Source organism: Chrysochloris asiatica, unplaced genomic scaffold, assembly GCF_000296735.1.
Source record: "Chrysochloris asiatica unplaced genomic scaffold, ChrAsi1.0 scaffold00079, whole genome shotgun sequence".
In the NCBI taxonomy this organism is placed as follows: domain Eukaryota; kingdom Metazoa; phylum Chordata; class Mammalia; order Afrosoricida; family Chrysochloridae; genus Chrysochloris; species Chrysochloris asiatica.
In genome coordinates, this window is record NW_006408597.1 from 5,099,812 (window position 1) to 5,126,317 (window position 26,506).

General features: G+C 39.5%; 1 protein-coding gene across 1 annotated transcript in view; it reads left to right on the top strand.

The window, feature by feature from the left end:
• DPF3 (D4, zinc and double PHD fingers, family 3) overlaps nt 1-26,506 on the top strand; it is a 458,124-nt gene that overhangs the window by 163,388 nt on the left and 268,230 nt on the right. The window contains exon 2 of the mRNA XM_006865560.1: nt 12,728-12,888. Coding sequence (XP_006865622.1) covers nt 12,728-12,888 — 161 coding nt within the window. The remainder of the gene's footprint in view (nt 1-12,727; nt 12,889-26,506) is intronic.

A 26,506-nucleotide genomic window follows, 5' to 3' on the forward strand; every position in this document is an offset into this window, starting at 1 on the left:
AGTTTCTTTCTGGTTGTTCTATCCCTTTTTGAAAGTGGCATATTAAAATCACCCACTATAACTGTAGATTTGTCTATTTCTCTCTTCAGTTCTAGTAGGGTTTGGTTTATATATCTTGGTGCTCCTTCATTGGGAGCGTAGATATTTATAATGGTTATGCCATCTTGCTCAATTGACCCTTTAATCATGAGATAGTGCCCTTATTTATCTCTTATGCTGGCTTTTGCCTTAAAGTTTATTTCATCAGAGATTAGTATTGCCACTTCTGCTTGTTTTTTATTGCAGTTAGCTTGGTATATTTTTCCCCATCCTTTAACTTTTAGTTTGTTTTTAATCTTTGTGTGTAAGGTGTGTCTCTTGCAGACAACGCATTGAAGGGTCTTGTTTTCTTATCCATTCTACCACTCTCTGTCTCTTCACTGGTGCATTTAATCCATTGGCACGCAGTGTAATTATTGATAAATATGAACTAATTGCTGTCATTAGGTTAATTTTTTTGTGGTGCTGTTCATTCTTTAGTTCTGCATGCCTTTTTGCGTTAACATATTTTGTGCTATTTTTTTGTCAGCTTATTCTTAGTTTTAATGTTTCCTTGTTCTATCTGGATCTTCATTTTCATGGTAAGTTGTGAAGTATTAACTTTCTTTGAGGTTACCCTATAGTCTAGTCCTGGTGTGGCACTGTTGGTAAATGAGCCAGACTGCAAAGCTGTTTGAACTGCAAGGTCAGTGGTTCAAGCTCACCAGCTGCCCCTCGGAAACCCTATACAGGGTCGCTATGGGTCAGAACTGACTCGATGGCACTTAACGACAGCAACAACATAGCCTATTAACTTTTCCTTCCATTTAAGATAGTCTGTTGTATCCTGCATCTCTCATACTGCAGACTTATTGTCAGGAGGGACCAGTCGCTGGAGAAGGATATCATGTTTGGTAAAATGGAGGGTCAGAGAAAAAGAGGAAGTCCCTCAGTGAGATGGATTGGCAAAGTGGCAGCATCAATGGGCTTAAGCCTAGCAACAATTTTGAGGGTGGCCCAGAACTGGGCAGTGTTTCATTCTGTTGTACATAGGGTTGTTATGAGTTGGTACGGACTCGATGGCACTTAACAACAACAACAACAACAATTGTATCCTACAGTCTACCTGACCTCCTCACCACCTGGATCTCTGTTCCTATATTTTTCCCTTCTTTGAGATTGGTATTATTTTGATCTTTGATTGACCTCACAGGTCCTCTGAATCCATTGTAATTTTGTTCTGTTTTAAACTCTGCTATCTGTCGACTTAGTTCCAGGTGGTGTTGCCACAGCTATCGATCTCTGGTTGTTGTCTGTTCTTGTTGGTTTTCATTCCAAAGAACTTCCTTTAGGATGTTTTGAAGTGCTGGATTGTCTTTGACAAAACCTCTTAGTTTCTGTTTATCCTGGAATGTTTTAATTGCACCATTGTATTTGATTGACAGTTTTGCTGGGTAGATAATTCTTGGTTGGCAGTTTTTTTCTTTTAGGGTTTTATATATGTCTCCCCATTGCCTTCTTTCCTGCATGGTTTCTACTGAGAAGTCAAAGCTTAATCTGATTTGCTTGCCTTTGTAAGTGACACTTCTCTTTTCCCTGGCTTCTTTTAGAATTCTCTCCTTGTCTTTGATTTTGGAGAACTAGATTATGATATGTCTTGGTGATTGTCTTTTGGGGTCTGTCCTTCCTGGGGTTTGTTCAGCTTCTTGAGTGCTTATTTTTTCATCCTTCAAGATGTTAGGGAAATTTTCTCCCAGAAGATCCTCAACTATCTCTTTTGTGGACTTCTGTGATGCTCTCTGTTTCAGAATGCCAATAATTCTTAAGTTATTCCTCTTCATGTTATCCATCATGAATCTTAGACTCTCTTCAGATTTTTTAAATCCTTTTTTTCCTGCTCTCTCTTCTATCTTAGCAGTATTGAGAGATTTGTCTTCCAACTCGCTGGTTCTGGCTTCCATCTCTTCAGTTCTACTCCTTTGCCCTTTCAGTATATTGTTCATTTCTGATATTTTATTATTAATCATCTGGATCTCTTTTTGCAGGTTTTGAATTGTTTCTAATGCTATATCTATCTTGTTTGATTGCTCTGTAGCACTTTCCTGACTTCTTACTTATTTTTCTCCACCCCCCTGTGGAGCATTTGGATTTGTCTCCATATCATTCTTCTGAATTCCTTCTCAGGCAGATCCAAAGCCTGCTCTCCTTCTAATGGGAAGGCTATGTCTTCCTTCAGCTCATTTGTCTCACTTACTCTTTTCTGGTTTTGGACATGTGCTGAGATTTTTTTGTTGTTTTTTTCTGGAATATTTTGAATAGTTGGATGCATTTTCAATGATTAAATGAATGTATGTTGTTAAGCTTACTGAATGTCTCCTGGTGGATATGATCTAGAGATAGGCTTCCCATTCACATGTAATGTCTAGCAGCTGGTATTGGTTCCTGTCCAGATGGTGGAATATTATGGGGTATGCTTGTATATTGGCTATAAGGCCATGATTTCTGTCTCTTCTTGGGTAACATAGGGAGAGAAACCTCCTACCCCCAGGAAAAAAGTAAGACCAAAAGGAGCAAAAACAGAAACAATATAAAAGCAGACACAAAAACTGCCATTCAAAAACAAAAATAAAACCATAGCCGAACATCCAGTAGCCTGTTCTGCACAGGTCAGTGTGTATGCACAGTAGAAACTTCCAGCCGTGGGTGAGGGTGTCCACTTGCTCAGGCCCCTTCTCTAGTCACCACCATGGAGGTGCACAGATAAATATTGAGAAATGAATGGAAGAAAGATTGTCCACTATTTTTATCTCTAAAGGTCATTTTGGTATCTGTGTACGCACAGTGTAATTCTCAAAATAGCTGTATCCTTGTATACAGTAGTTGGTGGTGACTCTTGCCTTTTATATTGGGGTTTTACAAGGTGCACATACAGTTTGGATGCATGGCCAGACCTGTTGTTTCTTGCTAGGTAAGGCAGGAATAAAGGGTCCCTCCCAGGTCAATTTTAGGGCTGAGTCCCAGAGTCAGATGTCATAAGAAGCAGCCAAAGGATAAACTTGTGGGACCGCTGGGGCTCCAGGGACCTTTCCCTGTGTTGTGGGCACACTGTGTGCACAACTTTGGATCCTTTTGGGGGTGTGATCCCACCTGCCTGAAGGTGTCCAGGCTGGGCAGAGAGGGTGCAACAGGGGAGAGGAGGAAATAAAAGTGTAAAATCCATCACTCCTCTTTTCCCAGATGCAGCTCCATGGTTTTTAGTGCTGTATCACTGTATCAACCTGGCTGTGTCCCCGCCTTTTGATTTCAGCCCAGGCCGAGGGGCCCACAGGTAGCCTTCTGATTGATTCAGAATCACTGTGCTTTCTCTCTACAGTCAGATTTCTCCACTGGTGGGCATAGGAAACTAATGGCACTCACCTTATATTAGATCCAAAGCTCTGGAGCTGCTCCAGGAAAGCACCTTCTCTGTTTTTTTTCACACTTCCACCGAGGAGCCTCCTCTACCTGTCTCTGCTTCTCCCGCCCCCAAACCAGAAGTCCTTCCTCAGTGTTTTTTTTTTTGTGTGTGTGTGGTGCTGTTGGAGTCTTCCTTCCACATAATTTTCTATGCTGAGTTCATTTTGTTTGTGGGTGTTCTTTTCAATTCTGTCGTGTTAATGTTGACTGAATTTCCTTTTTATTATTTTGATGTGCAAGTGTATTATTTTTGTTTGAGATTATGCTGTAATTAATTAAACCCCCCCCCACTTGAAACAGTCTATTTTATCTTGAAATCTACTTGACTTCCTTACCATCTGGAAGTTCTGTATCGACACTATTCCCTCTTTTTGCTTTGTAGTTGACTTTGCTTTGTACATTGATATCTCTTGTTCTCTATTTTCAGTCTTGTAGGTTGGTTTTACTTTAAATACTTCTTTATCTGGATTGAGTTCTGGGTGGTTTTGTCACATATGGTAATCACAGGTTGTTGTTGATTTTCAGTCCAAAGAACACACTTCAGCATTGTAAAGTTAGTCTAGGCATTACAAATTCCTTTAATTTCTTTTTATTAGGGAATGTTCTCATTTCTTCAATGCATTTGAGGGATAGCTTTATTGGGTATATGATTCTTGGTTGGCAATTTTTTTTCTTTCAGAGTTTTGTATATGCTATCCCATTGCCTAGTTGCCTGCATGGTTTCTGCTGAGAAATCAGAGCTTAGTCTTATTGGTTCTCCTTTGTATGTAATTTTTTGTTTTTCCCAGTCTCCCTTTCTTGCTGTCCCTGCTTGGCACTCTAACCACCTCTCTAATATTTCTTCTGAAGTTCAGAAAGCTAGAATTTTCATCTGTGTCTATTTTATTTTGCCTCTTGTATCTTTGTTGTGGAGGGTCCATGTAGTGCGTCTGCCTAGTCTGCTGCTTGCCAGTCATCCCCTTTCCACTTCTGGGTCAACTCGTTTTAAGTCCAGTAGAGTGGTTGCTACTGTTGTTAAGTGCTGTTGAGATGGCTCTGACTCATAGCAACCCTTTATAGGGTTTCCAAGGAGTGGCTGGTGGGTTTGAACTGGGAGGACTGACTAATTCTCTTGTTAGGATTTCATACACTATATTTGCATGGCCCCACCCCCACAAGGGTGTCATGCACCTTATTCATATAATTAGCAATCTATCCAATCCCCTTGCTGGGCCACAGACATCTCATTTGCATAGTCTCACCCAGTCATTTGGTGGGAGTTTTAAAGACTTAACATGACTGTCTTTGTTGTTACGTGCCAGTGAGTTGGTTATGACTCTTAGCAACATTTATAGGGTTTCTGTGGAGCAGCTGGTGGGTTTGAACAGCTAACCTATGGTTAACAGTCCAATGCTTATCCTGTAGTACCATACAGACTAGGAAATCTTATGGAGTAGGATTTGTCATAAATGGTCACTATGAGTTGAAATCAACTTGATTGCACAGAAAAACAGTCTTTACCAGAGTACATCATGGAGTCACTGTTGGGTTTGAACCACCAACCTTTCTTTAGATTAGCAGCTGAGTGCTTAACTGTTGAAGCACCAGGGCATGTTATAATCTAGTTATTGTTGTTAGGCACCATTGAATAAGATCCAACTTACAGTGAGCCTATGTACAAGCCCTGTGCCATCCTCACAGTTGTCATGTTTGAGTCCATTGTTCCTGCCATTGTGTCAGTCTTGTTGGGTCTGCCACTTTTTTGCTGACCCTGCACTTTACCAAGCTTGATGTTTTTCTTTAGGGACTGGTCCCTCCTGACCATATGTTCAATGTACAAGAGATAATATCTCACCAACCTTGCTTCTAAGGAGCGTTCTGTCTGTACTTCTTACAAGGTAGACTTGTTTGTTGTGGAAGTCCTTCCAACATTCTTTGCCAACACCATAATTCAAATGCATTGAATCTTTTCCTGCCTTATGTTCAACTTTCACATATACATGAGGTGATTGAAAATACCATGGCTTGGGTCAGGCACACATATTTCCTCAAACTGACATCCTTGTTCTTTAACACTTTAAAGAGGCCTTTTGTAGCAAATTTGCCTAATGAAATAGGGAGTTTGATTTCTGGAGTGCTGCTTCCATGAGCAATGATTGTGAATTCAAGCAAACTGAAGTCTTTGTCAACTTCAATCTTTCCTCTATTCTCATGATATTATTTGTTAGTCCAATTGTGAAGACTTTTGTCTTCTTTACATTGAGGTGTAATTCATATTGAAGGCTGTAGTCTTTGATCTTCATCAGTAAGCGCTTCAAGCCCTCTTCCCTTCCAACAAGAAGGTTGTGTCATTTGCATATTGCAGCTTGTTAATGAGTCTTCTTCCAATCTTGATGCCATGTTCTTCTTCATATAATCCAACTTCTCAGATTATTTGTTCAGCATACAGATTCAATAAATTTGTTAAAAGGATACAGCTCTGATACACACCTTTCCTGATTTTGAACCATTCAATATCCCTTTTGTTCTAATGGCTGCCTCTTGGTTTATGTACAGGTTCCTCATAAGCACGATCAAGTGTTCTAGGATTCCCATTCTTCCCAGTGCTATCCATAGTTGGTTATAATCCATACAGTTGAATGCCTTGTCATAGTAATAGTCTAGCTGTTGTTGTTAAATGCTGTTGAGTCAGTTCTGACACATAGCGACCTTGCACAGGGTTTCTGAGGAGTGGCTGGTGGGTTTGAACCACCGACCTTGTGGTTCAAACTGACCTTGTGGTCCAGTGCATTAGACATAGTCATAGTTTAGTTGTTGTTGTTAAGTGCCATCAAATCATTTCTACTCATAGCGATCCTGAATAGTGTTTCCAAGAACTGACTGGTGGGTTTGAACCACCAAGCTTGTAGTTAGCAGTCCATTGTTTATCCTATAGCACCGCACCAGGACTCCATAGTGTAGTAAGGAAGACAAATAGTAAACATTGAATTAAGTTGAAATTGGCCATTACTAATAATATTATTGTTGTTGTCATTGATGGACAAGAATTGGATGTAGGGAGAAGGAGACTGAAATCTCTCTCATTCATTCTCCATTGCTCTCTCCTGTCTTATTAAACATCCTCACACCTGAAATTAGTTTTCTTTCAAGAGTAGCTTTAGGCATAGTGCAGCTTCAAGAAAAATGAAAAAGTTTTCCCCACCTTGCCAGAATGCCATACTTAGAGTTAAACATTTATGTGCAAATATCAGGAAGTTAACATATTGGTGTTTATGAGCTTTGCTGTGTGTTTGTGGAATTGTGGACAGCTGAGTGAGACAGCAGGAAAACCAGGTGCCCACAGAGAAGAGGGAGCCATGCGGGGAAAGAGAGCCTGAAATCCTACCCCAGGCCAGACTTCTCTGTATATCTGCTTATCTCTGTGAACAAATACAAGTGAAGGGCCAAGGTCCTATTTTTACAGCAAAAGGGAACTCGTGGGACTGAAAGTGGGAATCAGAAAAGGACAACTCCCAGAAAACTGAAAGAACGCAGTGCCAGATGGGATGAAGGAATGGGGAGGGTCAAGGACAGCTTGCAGAGGAGGTGTCCGCCCCCCGCTCCCCATCTCAAGAAGAATGGAGACTCTGGGGAGGAAGCAGGCTTCTGCCTGAAGATGAGGAGTCTGTTTTTGGACATGTGTTTGAGGTATGGCAGGACCCTGACCTTGGGTCAGAACAAAGAGCCAGAGAGACTGAGAGGAGGGAGGATCCTTAGGTGTCTGGGTTGGAGATTAGGATATGGGAATGATCCCAGAACTGTGAATGTGGAATCTAAGAGTGTGGATGAGGTCTCCAAAGGGAGGGTGAAGGCATGAGGAAGAAGAAGGGCAAAGCATTCGGGAGGGGTGTGATGGACTCTGAAAATCACATTCAGAGCCTGGGGTTTTGTTTGCTGCCATCTAACTTATGGCGACCCCAGACACATCAGAATGAATGGTTGGATCGATCCATTGTGACCTATAGGGTTTTCATCAGCTGATTTTTTGAAATAGTTTGCCAGGTCTTTATTCCTAGGTCATCTTAGTTTGGAAGTTCCACTCAAACTTATTCAGCACCGTAACACCATGTATGCTTTCACTGACAGACAGGTGGTGGGTAAGCATGAGACGTCTTGGTTGGAATTCTACCACTGCTGCCTTTTGGAGCAGCCTTTGTTGTTGTTGTTGTTGCTAAGTGCTATTGTTTTCAACCCATAGCCACCCTGTATAGGGTTTCTGAGGAGCAGCTGGTGAACTTGAACCGCCGACCTTGCAGTTCAAATGGCTTTTCATTCTGGTGCATTAACCCACAGCACCACACTAGGACTCCTTGGAGAAGCCTAGTTGGCAGTAATTTTGGAGAAGTCTCAAGTTTCATTCAGGATCCACCTTAACCCTCTGAGAATGTATCTCTCCAAGGATGTGCTCCCAGAACTGAGTTGGCTCCCTCAATTAGGGTGGGATCCCTGAAGCCCTTCAGAGCCAGGAAGCCAGCTACTCTATACCAGCAGGCCTCTCCTGCTTGGCTGTCACAGAGAGCTCAGCAATTTGTTCCCCTTTTTGATCACAGCCTTGAGTAGCCTGAAGTCAGTTGTTGATGAGAACATCATTCAACTCTGCCTTCTGCCAGCTTCTTTGACACTAAGACATCTATCACCCTAGGGTAATCCAGCCCCCTTGGTTTGGCATGAATAGGTGATGGCTGAGACTGGGCCTTGTCTGATCCAGCCCTTGGCACATGGGCCACTGTTCCACAGAATGAGCTGGTTCCTGCCAGCCTTTCCTGCCCTCTCTGTCCCTTGCAACTTAAATGAAAATGTCACTTCTGGGATCCTATCATGGCAAGATTTTTTCTTTCTTTTTTTGGTAGAAATACCATATTGGAAAGGACATTTGTCCTCTTTCCTGTTTAAATTGTTTTCTATGAGTTAGGGAGACCTGGCCATTGATTTTCTTCTGGAAAGAGCAGGAAGCCCTGTAAAGATTTTGTCTAATTAACTTTTGGAAAAGTGCTGCTTGGATTTATCAAGAAGGTTGAAGTCTCTCTTCTCTCATGTCTTGGAAAAAAAAAAAACTTTAAACTTTTGTTTCCGAATCTCTGCCAGCACCCAGTCTATTTAAAAGTGACTTCCCATGAAGTAATGGTACGGGGAAGTTGGGGGTGTTGGAAGTCACATTTTTGCCATTAGCTTCCATCTTTGATACAGTTGTTCCCATCTGCAGAAAGTCTTTTCTGTTTACTTAAGAGAGGTATCATTCACATAAAGATTACATTTAAAAATACACATTTCTCCCCAGCACGCATGTTACCCATGACATTGTATGTGACGAAAGTGGAAAGTATTTAAGAGGGAATTCATTTTCCCCAGACATACCACTTTCTTGACTTTCTCCTTTCATTTGGTGGGGGGCACAAACAGGTACTGATCAAACTCACCTTTCATTTTCACTAAGTTCATGTTCTTGTTCCTCTCTTTGGAATTGGAGCTGCTAGATCACATATCAGAAAGAGTCCCAGTTGAAATCCTACTGTGGATTTCTTTAGTACTGGAGTCCATATGTTTTTGAAACCCTTCAGTAGGTAGCTTTTAGGGCAATTCCTCTTCCACTGCTTTTGGACCTTGTGTTAGGAGTTCACTTGCAGCAGAATACTTGGGGCTGCCATAGTTAAAATCTTTTTGGTAGAGTGACAAAGGATCATGGGAAACCAGATTACTGTTTCTCATCCCAGACACCTCCCTGTCATGCGTTCTTGTCAGTTCTCGTCTGCATGGCATGGCTGATTTGTGGAGAGGAGCAGGAGTACTCGGGACAATCCTGGACAGACTGTACCTTCTTGTCTGGGCTGAGCTGTGAAAGTTTGCCGTCATACTGGGCTACATTGCTTTGTTGTTGCTAGTTGCTGTCAAGCTGGCTATGACTCACGGCCACCTGAAGTATAGCAGAATGAAATGTTGGCAGGTCTGGTGCCATCTTGATGATTGTAGGTAGGTTAGCTTGAGTCTACTGTGTATCCACTGCAGATTTTGAGTGCTTTCCAACCTTGGGGATTCATCTTCAGGCACTATATCAGAAAATCTTTTGTTGTTATTTGTGGGATTTTCATTGGCTAATTTTAGGAAGTAGATCACCAGGCCTTCCTACTTAGTCTGTGTGAGTCTAGAAGCTTTACTGAAAACTATCCACTATGGTTGACCCTACTGATACTTGAGATACTAAAGGTATAGCTTATAGTTTCATAACACACAAGCTGTCAGAGTATGACAAACTGACTGATGAATGGTGGTGCATCGCCTTAATGGGAGGTATCTAAGCTGGTGTGATACAGATGCAAATGCTTATGAGAAATGTTTCTGTATTTTTTATTTTTTATTTTTTTATCAATCTCAGGATCCTTGTTACCAACTTTGATTACATCAGCTTATGTGTGTTTAGTTTTATAGCATTTTAATGGGCTTTTCATCCCTTCTTCCCCCAAATTCATTTCCAGCTGTCTGACCATTATAATTTGATTATAATTAGTTTTGGAAGTGCTAAGCATACTTTCTGAAAACATCATTCAGTCCTTGTGATAGTGAGAGAGATCAGATGTGAGAAAGGAATTAAGTGGTTTCCTTTAGAAGGCATGTCAACAGGTATTTCTAAATGATGTTTCAGAAACTTGCATGCTTATATTCTCCCAGGATAAGGAATTTGCTTTAAACTCCTTGGTAGAATCTGAGCCATTTACTTTTTTAAGGGTATAGAAAAGTCAATGTAAAATGTTGTCTTTTTCCTTTATTTTGGTTAAGAAATATGTTATTTTTAACTTAGAGATTTTCTATCTCACTTTTTGGCGTTATCACATCAACATAGAGCCAAAACAAAGGCACATTCATACTGTTGCTTCAAAATGGGCTTCTTGATTCTCCCTTTTGTCCTGTAGTTGCCGTGACCCCTTCTCTTCTGGTTCTTTCCTCTCCTCCCTCACCCTCCAACAAATGGCTTCAGTTTATCTGGTGGAGGTTAGATTTGTTTCTACTTGACACTTTATTAGCCACCACCCTGTCTAATGCTTGTCTTCATTCACTAGGCATTTCATGTCCTTATTTTCATATTTGCATTTAGCATACATTTGATGTTTTTTGGTCTTTGAAATAGACACTATCTTAAAATTAGTAGTGTTACTGTATATCCAAGTCCTCTTAGTCTGGAAGTTCTGCTGAAACCTGTTCAGAATCATAGTAACACACAAGCCACCATGTACAAAGGGTCACTGGTCAGCAATTGAACCTGGACTTCCCGCATGGAAGGCTAGAATTCTACCAGCTCTGCTTTTACAGGATAGATAAAACACACTGAATGCTGAACAAGCTGCAAACACTCCGGAGAGCATGAAAAAGAGCAGGGCATGGGCTGTGTCCTGGAAGAGATGTGGCAGGGCACCTGGTTATAGGCACAATGTGTTATAGTATAGGTAGGTGAATGCAGCAAGGCAAACAAACTCATGCCAGTTTAGTCTAGTGGTTAAGAGCCTGGGCTTCAAGCCAGGTTCCACTCCTTCCTGGCTGCATGTAAAAATGTTGTTAAATGCCGTTGAGCTGGTTCCGATGCATCGTGACCCTGTATAAGGTTTCCGAGGAGTGACAGGTGGGTTTGAACCACTGACCTTGCAGTTTGAACCAACCTTGGGATCTAGTGCTTATCCTACAGTGCCTCACCAGAAAAGTTTATGTGCTACTAACTTTTTAGATCCTTAATTTTTCATCTGTAAAACAAAGATACTTGACAGGCTTGCTGTGAAGAGAAATTAACCAATGTCTAACATAAGGCATAATGCAAATTGCACATGAAATTTAAAATGTTCTAGTGGACACATTAAACAGACAAGAAGAAACAGGTGAAATTAATTTTAATAATTCATTTTATTAACTAATATATCCAAAATATACCATTTCATGTATAATCTCTGTAAAATTATCAGTGAGACATTTGACATCCTCTTTTTCCATATGGCATCTTTGAAACCTAGGGTGTCATTTACACTCAAAGCACCTCTCATTTATGCCTAGCCCCATTTCAAGTGTCCAATGGAGCAGGTCTAGAGAATACTTAGCATCCTGCCTCGCACAGAGTATATTCTGAATATATGTCATTGACCGAGCACTGGTGGCTCAGTGATTAAGTACTTGGCTGCTAAGGGAAAGGTCGTTGGGTTGAAACCACCAGCTGTTCTTCAGGAGAAAGATGCGGCAGTCTGCTTCCGTAAAGATTACAGCCTAGAAAATTGCCAGGGGCAGTCAGTTCTATTCTTTCCTGTAGGGTCGCTATGAGCTGGAACCAATGGCAACAGGTTTGGATATGTCATTATCATCACCATTGTCATTGTCATCACCACTACTGTTTCAAAGTAAGTGGAGTGTAGATGTTACTAAGAAAATAGGGTTAGCATCACTTAACAGCAAAATTTCCAGAAATGTATTTTTCTCTGCTATTCTAAGATCATAAACAGATCAAAATAAAAGAGAGGAAAAAGTCTACCCTGCTCCAAAACCCAAAAACCTACTGCTGCTGAGTTGATTGCAACTCATCCCAACCCTATAAGACAGAGTAGAACTGCTCCATCAGGTTCTGAAGCTGTTGCTAGAAGCTGACTGTCTCATCTTTCTTCCATTGAGTAGCTGGTGTGTTCAAATAATAACCTTTCAGTTAGCTGTCCAATGCTTAGCCCCTGTGCCACCAGGGCTCTTTTCAACCCCCCTGAGCCTCATAGCAAAGCAAGCAATCCTTCTGTTTCCTAGTCCTTCCAGTCTTTGTATCTGTCTTCTATTATATCAGAAATCCATTCATCTGTGCTGGGGGATTGGGTTCATTCTAGAGTGTCTTCGTTGGTGACCTTGTATTATCACTGACAACAAAGTTTGGCTAATGGGGCATATTAATGAGTAGGTGCTAAAAGTCTGGGGTCATAATAGATCCTATTCAGAAGGTTGTTCCAGAGTTACCTCCATTCTGGAGCTGGACCTCATGTTCCCTAGAGCACCAAAGTTGCTTCTCATACATGTGGTTGGTTCTTGAAGTCCTGAATTCTTTGTTAAAGGGGTTTCTAAGTTCCCTGGTGGCTGGGGATAGGAAATAGGACCCGGTGGAGACCTGATATTGAGTTGCACACTACCCCTTGGCAGGGTTCTTGGTGCATTGTCTTCCCAACAGCAAAATCCTCCTGGGTGTATTTTGATTCTCCCTGGCTTGACTCTGTTCTCTGTCTCTTGGCAGGCTTGGGGACCAATTCTACAAGGAAGCCATTGAGCACTGCCGGAGTTATAACTCACGGCTATGTGCAGAACGCAGTGTGCGCCTCCCCTTCCTGGACTCACAGACAGGCGTGGCCCAGAACAACTGTTATATATGGATGGAGAAGCGGCACCGAGGTCCAGGTGAGCCACAGTACCCCTAGAACCTGAACATGTTTGGGCTGGATGGAAGAGGACCAGGGCTCGTCTGGGATCCACACAGTAGTTGTGGAAGTTGGGAGGCAAGTTGCTGCATTGTTGTTGTTGTTGTTAAGTGCCGTCGAGTCAGTTCTGACCCATAGCGACCCTGTACAGGGCTTCTGAAGGTGTAAATCTTTACGGGAGTAGAAAGCCTCTTCTTTCTCCCGTGGAGCGGCTGGTAGTTTCGAACCGCTGACCTTAAGGTTTGCAGCCTGATTTGTAACCACTACGCTACCAGAGCTCCTTAAGTTGCTGCATAGGGGCCTTAAAATATGAGGAGACTCCCAAAAGGTCAGGGGACATAGGATTATAAGATAATGGAAATTTCCCACTAACTCTTTGAAGTGCCTCTCCTACTTTTAAGAAGCTCAGTTACTTTGATAGCTCTTAGAAGGTTCTAAGCACCCAAGGTGGTGTAGGGCACTGAAACTGTGCCACTGGGAAAAGGATGCCAGAGTTGAGCTGAGTAGCTCTGAGAAGAGAAGACTTGAGGGCCTGGCAGTGATCCCCATCTCTTACCCTTGGGTGTTGGTATGATCTGATTGTTACCACTGGGTATCTGCAGTCAGGTCTGGGTGTGAGGCTTACCAAACATCACTCCCTCACATTCCTTATCTAAGGAATTATAAGATTTAGTTGGGCTTAAATGAAGATCTTCATAAAAAACTCATAGCATAAGTTTCTTGTTGTATTGATAAGTGCCCTGAGTTGGTTCCAATGCATACCAACCCTCTATAGGATTTTGAGAAGTGACTGGTGAGTTTGAACCTCTGACCTTGTAGTTCAAACTGACTTTGTGGTCCAGTGCTTATCCAACAGCACCACACTACGACTCCTAGCATGAATTTAGTTTAGATTTTGGCTACTATCATTGCTATTGCTATGATTATTACTCCTATTACTATGACACTGGTCTTCTAGGCTCCTGAGGACAGAATACCAACCAATGCGTGGAGATTAGAGCAGCAACCACAGAAATGCATCAACATAGAGCATACTATGGCCCCACAGGGTATATTTAAAGACTCTTTTTATGATGAAAAATTTTAAACCCATACAAAAGTGGAGACATGCAAAAATAATGAATCTAAGCAATTATTAACCCATATCCAATATTATTTCATGTATACCCACTCCCCATTTTCCTCTCTGACCCTAGATTCTTTTGAAGTATGGTCACGTGTTACTTAATGTCTATGATGCTGTGAAATAGGATGTTATGTGATTTGGACATTGTGTGAACACCATAGTATATACAGGCAGTCCCTGAACTAGAAATGTTTTGCTTCTAGATTTATCTTTAAGTTGTATTTGTATAGAGGTTGGAACAATTAGGTATGGTTTGTATGTAACATCAGTTAGTCAAAATGCTTGTATAAAATCTTAGTATATGGTATATATTGTATCTTTCTATGCATCAAATCTATGCTAAGCAAATAATCCGAGAAGCTGAATTATATGAAGAAAAATATGGTATCAAGATTGAAGGAAGACTCGTTAATAACCTGTGATATTCAGATGATACAACCTTGCTTGCTGAAAATGAAGAGGACTTAAAATATTTATTGATGCACCTCAAAGTAAAGAAAACAAAAATCCTCACCACTGGACTAATAACTAATATCTATATAAATGGAGAAAAGATTGAAGTTGTCAAAGACTTCATTTTGCTCAGATTAATCATCATGGAAACAGCAATGAAGAAATCAAATGACATATTGCATTAGGCAAATGTGCTGCACAAGACCTCTTTGAGGACTAAGGTGCACCTGACCCAAACCATAGTATTTTTAATAGCATCATGCATGCAAAAATTGGACAGTGAATAAGGAAGACTGTAGAAGAATGGAGGCATTTGAATTATGGTGTTGGAGGAGAAATATTAAAAGTATCACAGACCGCCAAAAGAACAAACCAATCTGTGTTGGAAGAAGTATAGCCAGAGTGCTTCTTGGAAGCCAGGATGGCCAGACTTCATCTCTCATACTTTGCACATTTTGTCAGGAGGGACCAGTCTTTGGAGAAGGATATCATGTTTGGTAAAATGCAGAGTCAGAGAAAAAGAGGAAGACCCCCAACAAGATGGATTGGTCCAGTAGCAGCAGCAATGGGCTCAAATATAGCAGTGATTATGAGGTTGGTGCTGGACCGGGCAGTGTTTTGTTCTGTTGTGCATAGGGTTGTTATGAGTTGGTACTGACTTGATGGTATCCAACAACAACAACATTACATAAAAAATATTAAAGACTATGTTACGACAATTGATGATTGTCTTTGTGGACTATGGAACTGAACACACCCTTGTGGCTCAGTTTGCAGCCACATAACAGATAGGTCTGTAGGGGGAACAACAGCATAATGAGGTATGCTCATCTGTGAAAAAATGGCACCAACCATTCCTCCCCCAGCACCCTACTTAGCTAGACTTGATGATTTATTGAAGTGGCCACACAGAACTAAGACGCCATCCTCATAGATATGTTTATGAGAGAACTCACCAGGAGCTCTGGTAGTAGTGGTTATGAGTCAGGCTGTTAGCCTCAAAGTCAACCGTTCAAAACTATCAGCTGTTTCCATGGGAGAAAGATGAGGCTTTCTTTTCCTATAAAGATTTACAATCTCAGAAACCCTATGTAGGGTCACTGTGAGTCGGAACCAACTCCATGGCACACCACCACCAGGGCAGTCACCAGGTTACAATGCAGGATCAGAAAATGCTCACAGAACAGTTCTTCCAGTCAGGACTGCCTCTCCTTTGCTGTGGCCAAAGGTAGGTGTCTCTCTGGTCCTCAGTCATTTGGCCTGGCCTCTGTCCTACTCCAGCAATGTTACCAAGCTCATTTAGGGCTTTTGATAAATGCTCAGAGGGCATAAAACGCCATCATAAGCCTTAGCCTGAAGGCTTCATGGGTCAGCCAACCTAGTTTCCTCAATTAAATGCCTGGAGGCATCCTACTCTGTAAGCAAGCCTCCTGCCCAGAGTTACTCAGCTTTACCTGCTCTGTGGGCTAGGAAGACCACTGCTTTGTCTTGTGCTTGGGCTATTCCTCAGTTGTCCTTCTGGTGTCATAGCATTCTGTCTCTGGGCTGAGGAGGTTCAATGTGTAGGGATCTCAGGGTCCAAAAGACATGCTCCACTCCTGGGTCCTCCTCATTGATAGCCATATTCCCTTCCTGGTTCTAAGATGGTTCATTTTATAAATGTCAAAGTTCCAAGTTTTTATAATCACAATTAACCCTGTTAACCATAGATGCTACTAGAATCATAATCCTATCAGCAACGTCTCCCACTTTTTCTTATCCAGACCTATCAGGGCAAAAATGTTTGGTGGGAGTTACAAAGAATATGGGTAGAAGAGCTATGTGAAGTAATTCACTGGACTGCAACACCAGAGAATGGCCAGCCATTTGGGATCAAAGGTCAGCATTTACCCCAGGACAGAGTTTAGAAGTGTTGGGAAAGAAGGAGGAATGGAAACAGGAAACACCGGGACCAGTGGAATAAGTGACGGTACCTTAAGGGGATTACAATCTGGAAGGCGAAATGAAGTGTTTATGATTTGTTCCATGTAACTGATAATCAGCTCTGTAAATCTTCACCCAATTCACCATAAAAAATGAACAAACAAACAAACAAACAAAAACACCCTGAAAAACACTTACAGATGCACAAAACATCTTTAACATAATAATACTAAATAATAATAATAAAATAATAATTATGTTTTTATGTATGTCACAAAGTAGTACCCATTTGTTACTGCACACCATTGTATGTTTCTACAATCTATTGTTGTTGTTAGGTGCCGTTGAGTCGGTTCCAACCCATAGAGACCCTGTACAGGGTTTCCAAGGCTGTAAATCTTTACGGGAGCAGAAAGCCTCATCTTTCTCCCGTGGTAGTTTCGAACTGCTGACCTTAAGGTTCGGAGCCCGATTCGTAACCACTACGCTACCATATAATATGGGACTACAGATGTATGAGGGTAAGTAAAAAAGTGTTGCTACAAACTCATAAAAACCTTTATTAAACAAAAATATCAAAATGTGCAGCTATTGTGAAGATATCCTCCATCCAGGACTATAAGCTGTTGAAGGTGTTGTCTTCCAGCCTGGTGTGGTGCTGTAGGAAAAGCATTAGGCTGCTAACCACAAGGTCGGTGGTTCAAACCTACCAGCCACTCTTCAGAAACCCTATACAGGGTGGCTATGATTCTGAACCCACTCGATGGCACTTAACAACAACAACAACAACCCCTTCCTTGAAGAATTCGGCATTTTTCAATTTATACCACTTCAAAATGTCAGTTTTGGTTTCTTGAGGAGCTCAAACCATGTTCCTTTTAAATGCCATTTGAGTTTTGGAAATGAAACTGATGGGGCAAGGCAAGGCCAGGACTGTAGGATACCTGGGGTGAATGAAATTCTCCTAGGACAGCATTTGTTACCCTTGAGGAATGAGCAGGTGCATTGCTGGGGTGGAAACAAATTCCTTGACTCAACTTTTCTGGCCTTTTTCTCATAAATGCTGAATTCAATTTTAATGTTTTTGTTCCCCCACCTAATAAACCCCATGACTGTATTGTGTCTTTTGAAAAAAAAAAGTATCAAGATTACCTTTTTGTAATCCTAAAAAACAGTTGCCATAATCTTCTGAGTTTATCTTTCTGACTTGAATTTAACTGGTCTAGAAGATCCCTTTGAAAGCCATTGCTTTGATTGGACCTTTTTTTGAAGGCACCCTAATGACACTAAAGGAGCCTGACTGCAAACTGCAAGGTCAGCTATTCAAACCCACCAGTCACTGTGCTGGTGGAGAAAAATGAGGCTTTATGCTCCCGTAAAGACTTACAGCTTCAGAAACCCTATGCAGGGTTGCTATGAGTCAGAATCAACTTGATTACAGTGGTTTTGGCTTTTTGGTTTAATGAGATGAAGACAATTACTGAGAGAACTTGTCTGTAGCCATCCACTGATTAAAGAGATGCTTGAACACACTTAGTTTGCTATAAATCCATACACAAATGGAACCCTAGTAGCAGCACTTTAAAATTGACCTTTGTATATAGAGTTGACCGTCATGCTGTTCATGACTGTTGTTTTTGTTGTTGTTGTTAAGTGCTGTCAAGTTGGTTCCAACCTATAGTGACCCTGTATAGGGTTTCCGAGGAGCAGCTGGTAAGCTTGAACTGCTAACCTTGCAGTCTGGTGCAGTAACCCACATTACCACACCAAGACTCCGTGCATGGCTGGAGACCATATTATTTTATCTGTAAATGTTTCAGTAAGGACTTAACAAAAAAATCCTAACAAATCTGTAACCACTATCAAGGCTCAAAAGTTAACAATAAGGCTTTAATATCATCAAATATTTGGTCAGCATTAATTTTCCCATAGCCAGGATCCAAATATGACTCCATACGAATGACTCCAAAATTTAATTGGCTGATGCGTCTTTAAGTCTCTTTAAATTTGCAGGTTCTTCTCGCGCTGTCTTTCACTTTTTTATGGTTTTTGTTTGACGAAATCATGTAGGATTTCCCAGAGTCTGAATTTGCTGATTGTATCCCCATGGTGCTATACCTGTGGATTGGTAGTTCTAGATTTCTTGGCAAGAATACTTCCTAACTGGTTGTATGCACTTTCATCAGGAGGTTCATATGGCCTAGCTCTCTGTTACTGATGTTCACTGCCCTTGATGCTAATTGCCTAGATTCTTTATTCCATTAAGGGTTGAAAAAAAGGTGACATTTCATTGTATCATTAGTTCTTCATTTATTAACCTCATTGCCTATAAATAGAAATGTCCCCTCATTAAAAATTTGGTTCTTGTGAGATACATTTCATATATAAAACACAGGATAAATGATAAACTGGTAACCAGTTTTCAAAATAATGAATTGATTCCCAACTACCCTCTAGAAATGATTATTAAAGTCTTTTCTGAATACCATGATAGACATAGAGATTTAAACATAATCGATATATTTTAATCCATTGCAGTAATTATTGATTCTTAAATTGTTTAATTTTGGGCCAGTACTGTTTTTCTTTCTCTTTAAATTTTGCTTGTTTTTATTGTGGTAATGCACACAGCAGAAATACACCGATTCAACAATTTCTCCATGTACAATTCAGTGACTTTGTTTAAATTCTTCAAGTTGTGCCACCATTCTCATCCTCTTTTTCCAAATTGATCATTCCACATTAGCATAGTACTGTTGTTTTGAAATGATCCCAGCAGTTTTTGATAGATTTTTTGCTATTCGTTTGGACAAGTTGTTTCAGGCTTATCTTTTATACATCCTGCTTCTGGCCTGGAATCAGCGATGTCTTTAAGCAATCCTTGTTCCTTTCTGCTGTTGCTGAGTTAGGCGTTGTTGAGTCAGTACCAACTCATAGTGATCCCAGGTACAACAGAACAACACACTTCCCGGTCCTGCACCATTTTCACAATTATTGTTATGTTTGAGTCAGTCCATTGTTGCTGCCACTGTGCCAATCCATCTCATTGGGGGGTTCACCTCTTTTTCACTGACACTCTATTTTACCAAGCATGATGTCCTTCTCCAGGACTGGTCCCTTCTGATAACATGTCGAAAGTATGAGAGACAAATCTTGTCATTCTGACTTCTAAGGAGCATTCTGACTCCACTTCTTCCAAGACAGACTTGTTTATTCTTCTGGCAGTCCGTGGTACTTTAACTATTTTCCTCTAACCATAATTTAAATGTGTCAGTTCTTCTATGGTCTTCCTTATTCATTGTCCAACTTTCACACACATATGAAGCAATTGAAAATACCATGGCTTGAGTAGATCCACCTTAGTTCTCATACTGACATTTTTGCTCTAGAACGCTTTAAAGAGTTCTTGTGCAACAGATTTGCCTAACTCAATATGTCGTATTTTAAGTCCTCTTTGCTTTCAGCAAGCAAGGTTGTATCATCTGCATATCACAAGTTGTTAATGAGTCTTCCTTCAATCCTGATGTCATGTTCTTCTTCATATAATCCAGTTTCTCAGACTATTTGCTCAGCATACAGCTTGAATAAGTATGGTGAAAGAATACAACCCTGGCACACACTTTTCCTGATTTTAAACCATTCAGTATCCACTTGTTTTGTTATAACTACTGTCTCTTGGTTCATAAGCACAAAAAGTGTTCTGGCGTACTCATTCTTTGCAAGGTTATCTATAGTTTGTCATGATCCATGAATATGTTTCTCTTGGGAATATTATTTATGCATAACAATCTGGTGGTGTTCATTGCCTTGGGATGGCCAGTATTTCTAGGCTTTTTCAGTGGACAGAACTAATAATTATTATTTCTTAGTTGGTTGATTTTTAAATTAAAGAAATTTGAAATAAATAAATGTTGCCAATTCAAATTCAGTGTTAAAATTTTACTTTACTTTATTTACCTGGATTTATATCTATTTTTTCCCAAACCAAAATATTCCTGCTGTATCTAATGACATTTATTTAATACATAATTATTTAGTTGCTTTATTGACTAACATATACATATCAATATTAGAATAGTAATATTATCAAATACAGTTTAGGATTTCCTTTCTAATTTTTTTTTTTTTTTGTCTTTGCGCATATATTTCATTAAGGGCCTAAAGTCCAATTACTGTATCCTAAGGTCTCTTCGTCTCTCATACTTTGGACATATTGTCAGGAGGGAACAGTCGCTGGAAAAGGATGTCATGCTGGGTAAGATGGAGGGTCAGAGAAAAAGAGGAAGACCCCCAACAAGATGGATAGGCCAGGTGGCATCATTGATGGCATTGAGTGTGGCGGTGGTAGTGAGGTTGGCCCAGGATCGGACATTGTTTCGTTCTGCTCTACATGGGGTCGCTATGAGTCGGTTCCGACTCGATGGCACCTGACAACAAGGTCTTTTGAAATAAATAGTTCATCTGTCTGGCTGTGTCATTGGCTCAGCATACAGTTGATCTTATTTCGTTCATTTGGCTTTCACTAATTACAGATTGCCTTTTGTTTTGTTTTGTTTTTTTTTCAATTTCAAATTGTTTTTGTTTTTATTAACTTTTAATTTTTAAATCATTATAGACTCATTAAGAAGTTTCAAAGATAGTTCAGAGATCCATGTGCCGTTCACTTAATAGATACATCTAGTGCCGCTATATGAAAACCAGAAAATTGACAATGGCATCATATGTGTAGTTGTATGCCATTTTATCCCATGTGTAGGTTCATGGAATCACCTCCACAATCAAGATGCCAAACTGTTATCACAGTGTAACCCTTTCTAGTTACCCACATCCTTTCTCCCATTTACACTTCCTTACCTTCCCCCACTTGTATGAATGCTACAATTTTGCTTAACCATTAAACAACTTAGAACATTTAAGGAAGATGCCTATTGTATTTAGTCATTTAAAAAAAAACTCTTCATTTTTATTTCTTCCTACCTGTTATTTCAAGATCCTTTCTGCTTTCATTTGCTTTGCTTGCTTTCTTTAGGCATTCCATTGGTATAGGTCTGCAGGTGATAGTCTTACTTCATTTCCTTTCATCTAAGGATATTCTGATTTCTCCTTCATTCCTGGAGAGTATTTTCACTGGTTATAGAATTTGGGTTTGATAGTGCTTTTCTTAGGTGTCCTGATAGCACAGTGGATAAAGTGCTGGGCTGTTGACTGAAAGGTCAGTGGTTCAAATCCACTTGCCACGCTGCAAGAGAAAATAAGGTAATCTGCTTTGGTACAGATTTACAGACTTAACAGCACTTAACAACAGTAACAACAACTCTGTACTATAGAGTCACTATGAGTTGGAATCGGCTCGATGACAGTAGGTTTGGATAGTTCTTTTCATTCATGTAGTGCATTATGCACAGGGCTGCTAATTGCAAGGTTAGCATTTTGAACCTACCAGTTACTCTGCTCCTGTGAAGATTTAAATAATTTGAAACCCAAGAGGGGGAAGTTCTACTCAGTTTTATGAGGTCACTCTGCGTAGGAATTGATTTGATGACAGTGGATTTGGTTCTTTTGTTTTTTCTTTCAGCACTTGAAAAATATTGTACCACTTCCTTCTGGCTTCCATGGTTTCGGAGAGAAATCTGTTGTCATTAAAATAACTGCCCCTCCCCTCTTAAGTAAGGTGTAATTTCTCTTTTGATGCTTTCAAGATTTTTTGTTGTTATCTTTAGTTTTCAGAAATCTGCTGGGATTTTGCCTGGGATTGTGTTGAATCTATAAATTAGTTTTGAGAAAATAGACAATTATCAATATAATCTTCCAACCAATGAGCACAGTATATTTCTTCCTTTTATTAATGTCTTAAACTTTTCTCATCTATGATTTTTAGTTTTCAGTCAAAGGTTCTTCCAATTTTTTTTTTTTATCATATTGATTCTAAGATTTACTATTTTTGACAGTATTGTAAATGAATAATAATAATAAAAAAACCTTACTATCTGATGTTTCTTTGCTAGTGTATAGACATAGTTGATTTTGTGCATTGATCTTTTGTACTAAAACCTGGCAAAACTCACTTATTAGTTCTAGTAGTTTAAAAAAATTTTTTTTTATAGATTCCATAGCATTTTCTAAATAGTCGATCATGTTGCTAGTGAATAAAGATAACTTCTTTCTTTTCAGCTGGGATGACTTTTTGTGTCTTTTGCACTGGCTAGAATATCTAGTACAGTGCTGAGTAGGAGTGGTGAAAGTAGAAATCCTGCATTGTTCCTGATCTTAAGGGAAAAACATTAATTCTTTCACCATTAATTAGGGTACGAGCTGTAGTTTTCTTTTATTGTTAGATTAAGGATGCTCTCTTCTATTTTGCATTCTCTTCTACTTCTAGTTCTCATTTTATGAGAGATGAAAAAATTTTTAAAAATCAGGTATAGAGGTTAGATTTTGTTAACAGATTTTTTTATTCACCTAAAAATGATTTATGAGTTTTCTTTTGTATTTTAATAGGATGAATTATATTGATTGGTTTTTGAATGTTAAACATTGCATTCCTAGGATAAACCTTACTTTGTCATGATTATCCTTTTATATATTTTTGGTAAATATGTTGACTTTTTTTTTTAATTTAAGGTTTTTATTGTGAATTGAGTGAAAGTTTACAGGGCACATCATCAGTTTCACATTCAACCATCCATATAACTTGTTTCATTACATTGATTATAATCGACTCATATACCATGAGTCTATCCACTTTGTTGTTAAGTGCCGTCAAGTCGGTTCCGACTCATAGCGACCCTGTACAGGGTTTCCGAGGGTGTAAATCTTTACGGGAGTAGAAAGCCTCATCTTTCTCCCGTGGAGCGGCTGGTAGTTTCGAACCGCTGACCTTCAGGTTCGCAGCCCGATTCGTAACCACTACGCTACCAGAGCTCTATCCACTTTAGCTTTTTAAAAAACACACAAACAAAAAAACCCATTCAGGCATATATAATAATTTACATCTCCAAAGGGCACATTCTGCAAGTCTGCTCCTGGCCACCAGTTCTTAGTCCTTCTCTTCTTAGTTGATGAATCTGGAGTCCTCAGCCGCACCCCCTCTCCATGCCCCCATCTCTGCCTCCATCTCTGGTGCTGCTGCTTCTCTGGATAAGGTCCCGCATTCTATTTGTACATTCCTCTCTTGATGGTCCTAGGGGCCTCTGTTTCTGGACTGTAACATTAACCACTCCCCTTTTTTTGTTACAAAACTTCTACCTTTACAATTGTGACAGTCGCGGTTAGTCATGATAACAGTTATTCACTACTGAATCTTATGAATCTTATCCCCATCTCCTTTCACCAGACCCATCTAGACAAGATGATTACTATTCAATGGGGACTCTTTCTTTCCCTCCATACTCTTAACTAAGCTCCCTCTTGAAACCTTGTAAGCCAGTCGCTTCGTGCCTTTATTGCCACCTCATTTTAGATAGCCAATGTCTAAGTTGCCCGTTCCTACCTATCCTGTGTACAGAGTGGATAGCATTGAAACTTGATTTGAAGACTCTTTCCCTCTCTGTTGGTATTTAGAGTAACTACCACGCTGAGTATAGGTCAGGTTCATCATGAAGATGTATCTTCTGTCACTCTAGCTGTTCCAGTCTGCTTGTCCTTTCTAGTGGGAATGTCTCACGTCACAAGGTTGTGGCTGGGACTCAGGATTCCACCTAAGGTCCTATACTTTGTATAGGCTTTGCATTAGGCCTATTTCACTGGACAAGTTGTAGAATCCCTTTTAGGTATTCCAATCAGTTATAGGCTGAAGGCGGGCTTACAAGTTTTCTCTAATCATGTTTCCCAATATTCCTTTCTATCCAACTCAAGTGTCTATTTTACAATAGTAGGCAAGGGAAACTAATATTCATAAGGCAGTCAAGGATTTTAGTATTATTTACCCTCTTCAAGTTATACCTAGATCCCTGTATCCCAGAGCCCTGTTGTTCCAAGGTTGAGTATGCATCATTATTTACTTCTGTCCCACTAGGCCATGCAAACCTGTCTCAGTGTTCCCCTATCTATCTTGTTCTTCTGCAATATGTTGACTTTTTATTAGTTATTTTGCATTTATGTTTGTGAAGGATTGGTTTATAGTGTCAGGTTAATGTTGACATCATATAATGGGATTTGAAGGTATTCCTTCCTTTCCAATTTTGTCAAGGAATTCATGTAGAATTTGCATTTTCTTTCATTAAATGTTTGGTATAATTCACCAGAGAAAGTCACTTCAACCCGGCAATTTCTTAGTTGGAAGGTTTTAAACAACAAATTTAAATTATTTGATAGATATGGGACAATCAGGTGTTTTTTTTATAGTTTTTTGGTAGTTTGTGTTTTACAAAGGCTTTTGTGTATTTTACCTAATTATTATTAAAGTTAGTGGCAGAGACTTGTTCATAATATTGCCTTATTATCTTTTTAATATAGAATCTTTAACAATATATACTCTCTTATTTTGTGTATTGATAGTGTACATATTCTCTCTTTTTTTCCCTAATCAGTCTGGCTAGTGGTTTATCAATTTTAGTTTTCTACTCGAATCGGGCTGCGAACCTTAAGGTCAGCAGTTCGAAACTACCAGCCACTCCGTGGGAGAAAGATGAGGCTTTCTACTCCCATAAAGATTTACACCCTTGGAAACCCTGTACAGGGTCGCTATGGGTCGGAACCGACTCGACGGCACTTCACAACAACAACAATTCAAAGAAATAGTTTTTATTTTCATTAGCTTTCTAGAAAAATTTTTTTTTTCTATTTTCTATTTCTCAGTTTTGTGCAATCTCCCCTTCTTCCCTGATTAAAATTAATATTATTTACTTAATTTGCTCTTTTTTTTAAATTATTACTTAAGGAAATTGAGGTCATTTCTTTGAGACCCTTTTCTAATATAAATTTCTCCCTAAATACTGCTTTATCTTGTTCCACAAATTTTTTATAATGTGTTTTCATTCAGTTCAAAATACTTTCTAATTTCTCTTTGATTTAGTCTTTAGTAGGTTATGTTGTTATGTACCACTGAGTCAGTTCCAACTCATAGCTACCCTGTGTAGGGTTTCTAAGAATGGCTGGTGGGTTTGAACTACTAACCCTGTGGCTACCAGGCCATAGGATAAGCATCCTATTGTGCCACAACAGGATTCGTAGGCTATAGAGAATTCTGCTATTTGATTTCAAATAGTTGAGAGATTTCCCAGAGATATGCCTGTTATTGTTCTCTAACTTAATTCCATTGCTATCAGAGACATGTTATATTTTGTATAACATGAATTGTTTTCTTTTTTTTTCTGTGATGGATGCCACCATGGTATATCTTTTTCCATGCTTTTACTTTTAATTATTTTTAACTTTAGTTAGTGTTTTTCTTTCTCTCTTTTTTTTTTTTTTTGATAGATGGCATGATCTGATACTCTGTGCTGTCTTTTAATTGGGGAATAAAGACTATTTACATTTAATGTGATTATTGTTATGTTGTTTTTATTAAGTGCCATCGAGTTGGTTCCAACTCATAGCAACCCTGTATAGAATTTCTGAGGAGCAGCTGGTGGGTTTGAACTGCTGACCTTATGGTTTGCAGTCCAGTGCTGATCCTATAGCACTACACCAGGAGTCCTATTATTGTTACAGTTATGATTAAATCCATGCTTTTCTATTTATTTTCTTTAACTTTTTATTGTAATTTTGGTGAAAGTTTACAGAACAAATTGTTTTTCTATTAAAAAATTCATATACATTTTATTTTGTGACATTGATTTCAATCCCCACAATGTAACAACATAATAGCACTCTTTTACTTCCTCACCTTTTCCCATTTCCTTTCCTCCTTCTTGCCTTCTGAGTTTACCCCTAGACAAATACTGTCCTTTTGATCTTGTGTGGTTGATTATTATATGTAATGCATACCTCCTTGATGTTACTGTTTACTTAAAGGTCTGTCTGTTGTTTTGGCTGAAAGTTAAGTCATGGGAGAGCATTCAGTTCAGAGTTTGAAAGGTACCTAAGGGTCATAGCCTTGGGTGTTTCACTATTCTTGATCAGACCAGTAAGCCTGTTTAAAAAAAAAAAAAAAAAA